Below are 10,025 nucleotides of genomic sequence, written 5' to 3'. Positions count from 1 at the left end.
AGACTCAGCAAGAAAACACATTGAACAGTTCACAACGTAATATAACTATCGAACAGTAATAACTGAAACAGGCGTATTCATTATACAAGTTGGCAACCATGGGGTCACGCAAGCGCGTGTCGCACTTCCTTTCAATTTGTTGGCATCTGAGCCAGTCAAGTGCATGTTGCACTCCCAGGGTGCCCCAACCATGGTGGCCTGCACTCCATGTGCACAATGCCAATCTCAGCTTATAAACTGAGTCCTTTAAGTCCTTGACTTATAAGTCAAGCCTCACATGCCTCCGACTTGTAAGTCGAAGCTTTAGGACTCTCTACTCACAAGATGAGTCTCTCGAGTCCAATATCCCCTAGACTAATAAATCAATCCCCATTTGACAACCTAATAACCCTCTGGTTTATAAACCGAGCTTCCCAGTCACAACAGACAACCACATATCTCATATAGCATTCATATCAACAATTGCAATGCATTATAATACATTCAATAGCAGCCATAGGCATAACCCTAATTATGCGCATTCTAGTGTACCTATTCAAACATTCACAAACATAATTATAATCATGTTCATCAACAGAGCCAAAGCCTTAATCATATCTATAATCATCATTGACTGAGCTCTAACCACGCATTCACATAATGGGTGCAGTTTTCTTACCTTCGATCCGAATGTAAGTTACCAACGACGCCCTTTGAGTACATTCCCCAATTCGATCCCCTAGTCACAACCATAATTAAGAATTCCATCAACAATTGGAGAATACAGTTTCTAGACCAAATCCTAACCTCTGGGTCGTCAAATTCCACTCAACAAGGAAGTAGAACCAACCCCGAGCCCAAATGGTTAAGTTCCCGATCTAAAAACCTCATTAAGGAAAAAAATCCCCTTAAGGGTCGCGACCCACCTCTAAGTCAGAGGCTCGGCCTCCCTGGAAAAATAGCACGCGCCGCAGCGCACCCCTGTGGCATCGTGGCTCGCCTCTGCCTCCAAGCCCTCCTGGCTCCCTCTTGCATCATAGGGTCGCGGCATACCAAGAACAAGGCCGTGATCCAGCCCTTCGAACCCATATTTTATGGGTTTTTCCCTTAGCCAAACCCAACCAAAAACCACCCAATTCTCTCCCAATCTTCCAACTCAATTCCCACAATCAACACAACCTTTCCCAGCAACAAGACCTAACTAATTACCAGATTAAAACTCATCAAAATTCTCAAAACTCAACCTCCCAACAATCAAGCATGCAAAACACCATAGCTCTAAATAACTCAACTAAACTAACATAAGAACTTCAATTCAGAACCCTTACCTCAGCTGTATGACTCAAGTGTTAATTGCTCCCACCAATTCCCTGGTTTCAAGCCTTCCTTCCAAGCCAATCTCCTTCAAATTGACCCAAACCATCTAAAGCTCCAAGAGATGAAATATTGAACGTGGGAGAGAATGAGAGCTGCTGAGACTCTTTTTCCTTTAGTTCCTAAGTATTCTAAGGGGTTCCCGGCCAACCACATCCTAAATTGAATGGAAATGACCTAATTTCCCCTTGCCTTTAACCTATTCATCAAATGCTCTCAAGGGAAATTTTGTCCTTTGTCTCAAACCCCGCTATCCATAATTTACGTCCTTTGATTCCCGTTATTTCCAATACTCTCACATGATTACCATTAATTTCTCGTTACCCACTAATTCCCGGTAATGTACTAAATTACTATAATACCCCCAAGCTCACCCCGAGCCGAATATAAAATCCCGTTGTGACTTTTCCGCTAACTTGCTCATCGGGATCGCCTCACGTCGAGTAACCCAAATATATCCACATAATAATGTGGTCTCAATCACACAAACACATATCTGTATTTATACCCTGAACGAGTCAAATTACTAAATTACCCTTCTTATAAGAAACGGGCCCACTCACACATACTTAATATTTCTAACATACAAACATAATTATATTATGATATAATTCGCATAATAACTCAATTATTGCCTCCCGACCCCCTAATCCAGGCGCTAAGCCACATTAGGAAATTTGGGATGTTACAACTGCCAAGTTTGGTGGACTCCCTACTGAGGATCCCAATACACACATAGCCAATTTCCTGGAGCTGTGTGGAACTTTTAAATATAATGGGGTCACCGACGATGCTGTTAGACTGAGATTGTTCCCGTTCTCACTGCGGGATAGAGCTAAAAGTTGGTTGAACTCTCTTCAATCCAATTCAATTACTACATGGGAGGAATTAACTCTGAAATTTCTTGCTAAATTTTTCCCTCCATCCAAGGTTGCAAAGTTAAGAGGGGAAATTAATAACTTCTCTCAATTTGATGGAGAATCTCTTTATGATGCATGGGAGAGGTTTAAGGAGCTTTTGAGTAAGTGTCCTCATCATGGGATTGAAAAATGGATGCTAGTCCATAATTTTTACAACGGTTTGTGTGTGACGACTCACACCATTATTGACACTGCAGCAGGTGGTGCTTTCATGAGCAAGAGTGCTTATGAGGCATATGAATTGTTTGAAGAAATGGCCATGGATAACTATCAGTGGGCTAGTGAACGGGATAAAAATAAGAAGGTAGTTGGTATGCATGAGCTGGATGATATTACCGCTCTCACTACTTAGGTTGCATCATTGACCAAGAAATTGCAACAAAATTCTATGGCCACTTAAGTCATGTAAATCCAAGCGGTATGTCATAATTATGGCGGTTCTCACCCATTTGAGCAGTGCATGGTAGTTGAGATGAACAATTCCATTCCCATGGAACATGTGAATATGATGGAAAATTTCAATAGGCAAGATAATTATCCATTCTCCAACCCGTTCAACCAAGGGTGGAGAAATCAGCCTAATTTTGCATGGAGAAATAATTAGGGTCCTCAACAAATTCAGCAGCCTATGCTTCAAGCTCCACCTCAGGCACCGTTACAACCACCGGTACTACATGTTTCTCAAGAAAAGAAAAATGAGTTACAAGATGCACTATTAACTCTGACCAACTCTCAATCTCAATTTATGATAGAAACTCGCTCATCCATCAAGAATCTTGAGATGCAAGTTTGTCAATTGACAAATATGTTACAAAGTAGGCCTCAAGGAAATTTGCCAAGTAATACAGAGGTGAATCCTAAAGAGAAGCGCAATGTAATCTCTTTGAGTAGTGGAATGAAGTTGGAAGAGCCAGTATAGAAGTTTATACCTGCACCAATAGTTGAAGTTGAGAATGAGGGTAAGGTAGAAGAAGAGGTTATTAACGACCTTAAGAAGAAGCAGTCACCAGTGAGTTATGAGCATTGTTGACGGCAGAAACTCATCAACGAAATATGGATGGAAAACTCAAAGACTTAATCAGTACCTAATGAACGCAAAAGAACTTGTAGAAATTTGAAGGAAAATTGCAAGTGAACAGTAGAAGAAAAACTCGTATATTGCTCTTAGAATAGTCTAATATTACAAGAATTTTCCCCCTCCTTGCTGGAGAGGTGAAGATCTATTTATAGTGGGGATCTAATGGCTCCTGATACATTGTAGTCCCAGGGGACAAGATTGTACATAGGTACATTGTCAGGGTTGTGGCACAGGTCATAGTGGAGCAGAAGGTTGTGGTGCTGACCCCAGTACATGGTCAGAGGTATACAGGTAATGCCTCCAATCTTTGTACAAATCCGTACCACCACTACTTGTCTAATACATGTGTCAGGGTCACGCCTCCGTCCTCCTCATGGTTGTACATCCTGCACCCGTACACATACAGGTAGCTTATACATGATGGTTATTCTCACATCTCCAAGACATGTATTTGCTCCAAGCTATTCCATATTCTACTAAGGGTAGGAAAGCTTGTGAGTTATCATGAATGATATACTCAGTTGTCTACATCACTATTGGCTAGACACCAAATAGTTTTTGTGTCTCTCTTGTTGTTCCTCGTACGCCCATTCATAAGGTTTTAGACTCCATACGTTGAGAGAAGCCGAGGTGCGTGGGTGCTTAGGCGCACGTAGGAAGTCAAGCAAGGCCCTCGCATAGCAAGGGCGATATCTAGGGGCACCCTTATTCAGGTTCTTAGGTGCGCGCGCAAGGCCTGCCAAGGGCCTCGCATAGCGAGTGTAACGCCATGGTTACTCCAAGACTGTTACTGTGAGCTTTGAACCATGATTAACTCGCTAATCGAGTCATTTGGTTATAAACGTGCATCTAGGTGTTATTAATAGGCTAAGGTGAAAAACTTGTTCTTAAGGAAAGGATATATTTTATTTAAAACATAAAATTGTACATGGGCCCATAAAAGCGTTTATAAGTTATTTACAATCCACAATGGTCATTACAGTGTAAAAATTACAACCCGCCGACCTAAGCAGCAAAAGTAGGGTTAACTCCCTAGTTCCTCTGAGAAACACCTTCGCCGTGGTGGTCAAGCGGCCGCATATGTACACATCGCCACCTAAGCTCTCCACTCAAGGCTGGGTGAGCATTTCTTTCCCTTTACCTGCACCACATAGCACCCGTGAGCCAAAGCGCAGCAAGAAAACTCATTACTGCATGTATATAATATCAGATGATGATTATGATAATCATACAAAGCTTATAGCCCTAAACAGATGAGTGATTGATGTGTAAGTCACTAACTTAGACCAAATGAGTGACCATGGAGTCACTAGCTTAAACCAGATGAGTGACTGACGAGCGAGTCACTAATTTTAAACCAAATGAGTGACCATGGAGTCACTAGCTTAAACCAGATGAGTGATTGATGAGTGAGTCACTAATTTGGGCTCCGCACCCTTAGCCATGTGACGATGCAATCACCTGGGCCTTCTGGCCCTAGCTCTAAGTAACTAGCCATTAGACTAGACAAGCGCTTTTGTTTTTCATCGAACTTGAGGTTGGTCAGGCATTAATGCTCATGATGAGTCATTCAATTCTTATGTCGATTAGATCTAATCTTTTCGGCTTGCGTTAAACACGCTAAAACTGTTCTTGTCTCTTAAGCCAATACCATACGACCAGTGCTCAGTACTACTGTCGAACTTGAGTAGTAAGTCAGTAAGTCACAACTTCACAGTTAATACTGACACCATTGCCGATTCTGACTAATAAGTCAACTCCATTCACAAGTAAGCAAGATTTTCTAAGCAAAGCAAAGAAGTACCATATGTAGTGTGATTCTCATGCTCTCTCTCTCTTCCATGGTGAGGAGGCGAAAAGCTGGGCAGAAGCTAGCAAAACCAGTCATTGAATCGGAGCTCCCTTCATCCAACGGAGAAGATATTGAGCAGGAGTGGTCTGTGCAAGAAGTTATTGAGGAATTGGGTTTTACAGAAGAGCAAGAGATGGATGTTAGGGATTCGGTTTGTGCTTCAAAGGAGGGGTTCAATTTATCCAAGGACCACGATAAAATGTCCTGGGCTACAGAGGTTGAGGAGAGATCCTTCCAAGATTCAGCCAAGGAAACTTGGCCTAAGTTTCAGGAAGCTCTTCCGTCACATGGGTGTACAAAGCTTCACTACTTGGAGCCTTATCAGAAGGATGGTCAGATAATTACGAAACTGGATATGGAGGAGATCGTAGTGGAAGCCTCATTCTGGAAATCAGCATTGATATGTGTGGTGATTGGTGTTAACTCGCCACTTGCAGTTTTTGAAGGGTTTATCAAACGAATTTGGGGAAAGCTTGGAATTGAGAGTGTGGCCCGAATGAATGCCGGGTTTACAATTGTGAAGTTTAGAGATGAAGCAACGCGTGATCTAGTTTTGGAATCAGGTGTGGTTCATTTTGACAAGAAACCAGTTGTTCTCCATCCATGGACTACTGATATTGAGTCCTTGAAGTCTATTAAATCAGTGCCTGTGTGGATCCGGTTACCTGATCTAAGATTGCAATATTGGGGAGTGAATTGTTTGAGTGCACTTGTTAGCACAATAGGTAAGCCTATAATGATTGACAAGATAACCAAGGATCGATCTTTGATAAAATTTGCTCGTATCTTAGTTGAGATGGAAATAGCAGATTCTCTTCCTAAATACATTAGTTATTTCAATGAGAATGGTCAAGTTATGGAACAACTTATAGACTATGAATGGCTGCCAACAAAATGTACTAATTGTAAGAAACTAGGACACTCAGTAACATCTTGCAAGTATGTTCCTGAAGCAGTCTGGAGGCAGAAAGAATCGAAGAATAAGGAAGCGACTGACCCTTCTGAGGCAGTGAAACCTGTAAGTCCGAATGCCTCTGGTTCAATTCAACAATTAAATTCTGCTCAATTAGTTTCTGTCCAACCATCTGCTGATCTAGTAGAGTTCCATTGGGTCTCTCCGAAAATAACTAGAGTTAAAAGGCAAGGTGTCCAGGCTTTTATTAAGCAGGCCATGAACCCTTTTAGTGTGCTCCAGGAGCAACAGAGACCATTGGCTATCTCAACCAAACCAAACCCGAATGGATTGCTACAACATAATGAACTGGAATGTTAGAGGGTTGAATAGATTGAATAAACAAATGGTGGTACTTGATATCTGTAGATTGAATAAAGTTGGGATTGGGGCTCTACTTGAATCTAAAATCAAGGGAGTGAAAATAAAGGAAGTTATGAGTTCTACTTTTGTTGGTTGGGAGTATTATAGCAGTGAGATCTTGGAGGGTAGAATTTTATTGATTTGGAAAGCTAATTTGGTGCATATTGAAGTGATCCAGGAAAGTGCCCAATTATTGCACTGTAAAGTTAGAATCTGCAATAAACCTGATTTTTGTCTAACAATTCTGTATGGTTCTAATTGTTTAGAGACTAGGAGATCTTTATGGCATAATTTGTCCCATTTGCAATGGCCTATAAAATCTTGGATCATTCTAGGGGATTTTAATGCTGTTTTTACTCCGGATAACAGATTGGGAGGCAGACCTATCACAATGAAAGAAATGGAGGATGCTAGATCGTGGCTTGATCTTGGCTTGGTTGATGAAATGAAGATTATGGGGTCCTTCTACACTTGGTCTAACAATCAAGAAGGGGGGGCTCGTATTTTCTCCAAGTTGGATAGGGTTTTTGTTAATGAAGCCTGACTTGATTCTTATTCGTTAGTTACTGCTTATTCTCAATGGGAGGTCATTTCAGATCATTCTTTTATTCCTATTAAACACCTTCCTGCTCTGAGATTGGGGGTGAGGCCTTTTCATTTTTATAACATGTGGGTCTCTCATCCTCAATTTAGGGAGACGGTCTTGGCTAACTGGTCTAAACAATTACTGTATAAGGGTAGTGGTTTAGAGCAGATTAGCTGGAAACTTACCCGTCTTAAGCATGTCTTGAAGGCGTTTAACTGGAAGGTAATGGGGGATGTTGCCTGTAATTATGAGAGAAGTAAAAGGTTATATCAACAGGCCCACTCTAATTGTTTTGCTGATCCGACTAATAGCAGATTGTGTAATGAGGATCGAGAAGCTTTTCTGGATTTTAAAAGGCAGGAGAGATTGTATGCTAGTTTCCTCTACCAAAAGAGCAAAATAGCCTGGTTGCGCTTTGGAGATGATAATTCTTCATTTTTTCATGCTAGCTTAAAGAAGAGGAAATTAGCTAATAGGATTGTGTCCTATGTTACTGAGGAAAGGCAGATTGTGGATGATTATACTAAAGTTACAAGTCATTTTCTTCAGCATTTTAAGAGTTTTTTGGGTGCAGCTAATAAGGCTTCGGGTAAAATTGATTCTCAAGCTATTGGGTATGGCTCGGTGTTGAGTAGTGAAGCTCAGTTGGGTTTGATCAAACCGTTCTCTGCTCATGAAGTTAAAGCGACTATGTTTAGCATTCACTCAATTAAAAGCCCAGGTCCGGATGGTTATGGGGCGGGTTTTTTCAAAGCGTTATGGAAGGATATTGGAAGGGAAATATCTCTAGCTGTCCTTGAGTTTTTTTGACTTGGTTTGCATTCCTCAAACTCTAAATAAAACACTTATTTCTCTTATTCCTAAAGTGGATCATCCAGTTAATGCAACTGATTTTAGGCCTATTGCTTGTTGCACTACCATTTACAAATGCATATCCAAAATGTTGTGCAATAGGCTTAACTCTATTCTTCCTTTGCTGATTAATCAGAATCAGGGGGCTTTTATCAAGCATCGATCTCTTGCTCATAATGTTCTCATCCTTCAAGACTTGCTTAAGGGGTACAATAGGAAAAATATTTCCCCTCGATGTCTTATGAAGATTGATATTAGTAAGGCGTATGACTCAATTGAATGGGATTTCTTGGAAAATCTTCTATATGATCTTTGTTTCCCAATGAGATTTATTAGGTGGGTTATGGTTTGTCTTCGGGGGTCATCCTATTCTTTAGTGATAAATAATGGCATTCAAGGTCATTTTCAAGGAGCAAAAGGACTCAGACAAGGAGACCCAATATCGCCTTTACTCTTTGTTATTGTGATGGATTATCTTACTCGTTTACTGTTAAAGGCTGGTATGGAGAAATATTTCAGATTTCACCCGTTATGTAAGTCTCTAAAGCTTGTTAGTCTTTGTTTTGCTGACAATCTCCTATTGTTTTGCAAAGCCAATCTGAAGTCAGTCATGATACTTCATCAAGCTTTTAATGACTTTACCTTGTCTTCGAGCCTCTCTATCAATCAAAGCAAATCTCGAATCTATATTGGAGGGCTAGCTGCTGGTGACAAAGCTCCCCTGTTGTTGTGTTCTAATTTGATTGAAGGGAAATTTCCTTTGAATTATTTGGGTGTCCCTTTGAGACCTACTAAATGCAGGGCTACTGACTGTGACATTATTCTTAAGAAAATGAGAATTCTTCTGAATGGTTGGGCAAGTCGCCATTTATCATATGCAGGTCGGGTCTAGTTGGTGCATTCTATTTTATTGGGGATTCGTTCTTACTGGATGAATATCTTTCTGTTACCTCGGAGTGTAATCAGAGATATAGACTGTCTTTGTAGGAAATTCCTTTGGGGTGAGAAGGGAAACAGAAGTAAATTTCATCTTATCTCCTGGGAGCATGTCTGTCGGCCAAAGTGTTTTGGTGGTTTAGGTTTTCGGGAGGGTCTTACTTGGAATAAGATTCTGTTAGCTAAATTCTTCTGGGCTATTTCCTCCAAGCAGGACATTCTTTGGGTAAAATGGGTCAATTTTATTTACTTAAAAGGATATTCAATCTGGGATTATCTGTTAAAGCAAGATACCAGTTGGTATTGGAGGAAGCTTATCAAGTTTTGTCAATCCCTGTCCAGATCTGATTTGGAGGCTGCAGTTGTGAATGGGAAACTTCAGCTGGGTAAACTTTACTCCTTTGTGCTTCCTGGCAATTTGGTATTCTATGAGAAGGTTGTTTGGTGTAGGCTTTTGGTTCCTAAGCACAGATTTATCTTGTGGCTAGCTGTGAACCAGAAGCTCCTCACAAGGGATTTACTTCATCACTGTCATTTTCCTATCCCATCTTTATGTTGCCCTGTTTGTTCTCAAGCAGATGAAAGTCACTATCATCTATTTTTTGAGTGTCCTTTCTCCAGGAGAGTAATGCAGGCTGTCTATGGGTGGCTGGGAGGGGCTACTTGGCCTGTTCAATTTGCGGTTTGGTCTCATTGGTTGTCTATGCCTCGCACTGGTTCGATTTCATTGGTGGCTACTGCATCTTTTGCGGTTACTGTGTATTTCATTTGGCTGAACATGAACCATTGCTGGGTAGAGAAGACCTCTTTTTCTGTTTCTAATATTGATAACTTGATTATATTTTCGGTTAAGGCTAGAGTGTAGAACCTAATAGATCGGCATTCTACTATTAGAGAGAGACAAATGTTAGATTTTGTCAGGAATTTGTAACTTGAGGTGGATTGTCTCCAGCCTTTGTTGGTTGTATCTAGTTTGTTTGATCAATATAAATTTCCTTTTTGATAAAAAAAAAAAAGATTTGCTAAGCATTTGATATGCAATCAATGTCCACATTTAAACACTCAACATGCCTCATGAATAACCATGCATGTCACATATGGGGTGCAGTTTTCTTACCTCTGATTCGAGCGAG

At 40.7% G+C, this 10,025-nt stretch overlaps 1 protein-coding gene and 1 non-coding gene across 2 annotated transcripts; one reads left to right on the top strand and one right to left on the bottom strand.

Annotated features, from left to right (window-relative positions):
* Nucleotides 1–2,289: 2,289 nt before the first annotated feature.
* LOC133827932 (small nucleolar RNA R71) lies at nt 2,290–2,396 on the bottom strand. The gene has a single exon (XR_009890580.1). It is a non-coding gene; the product is annotated as a small nucleolar RNA R71 (small nucleolar RNA).
* A 4,789-nt stretch (nt 2,397–7,185) lies between these two features.
* On the top strand, nt 7,186–9,757 carry LOC133824079 (uncharacterized). Its single transcript, XM_062256946.1, has 3 exons — nt 7,186–7,846; nt 7,971–8,812; nt 9,107–9,757. The coding sequence occupies exons 1-3, from the start codon at nt 7,186–7,188 to the stop codon at nt 9,755–9,757; spliced, it is 2,154 nt and encodes a 717-aa protein (XP_062112930.1).
* Nucleotides 9,758–10,025: the final 268 nt, after the last annotated feature.

Source organism: Humulus lupulus, chromosome 3 (genome assembly GCF_963169125.1).
Source record: "Humulus lupulus chromosome 3, drHumLupu1.1, whole genome shotgun sequence".
Taxonomy (NCBI): domain Eukaryota; kingdom Viridiplantae; phylum Streptophyta; class Magnoliopsida; order Rosales; family Cannabaceae; genus Humulus; species Humulus lupulus.
The sequence above is the reverse complement of the archived record's forward strand: the minus strand, read 5'-3'. Positions and strand labels throughout refer to the sequence as shown.

Excerpts from the sequence above, each read along its gene's own strand:
- LOC133824079 (XM_062256946.1), top strand. The coding sequence starts at position 7,186 with ATGTGGGTCTCTCATCCTCAATTTAGGGAGACGGTCTTGGCTAACTGG. Across the intron at positions 7,847-7,970 it reads TCCGGATGGTTATGGGGCGG|TGGATCATCCAGTTAATGCA; the intron begins GTTTTTTCAAAG and ends TTATTCCTAAAG. Across the intron at positions 8,813-9,106 it reads GAATTCTTCTGAATGGTTGG|GACATTCTTTGGGTAAAATG; the intron begins GCAAGTCGCCAT and ends TCCTCCAAGCAG.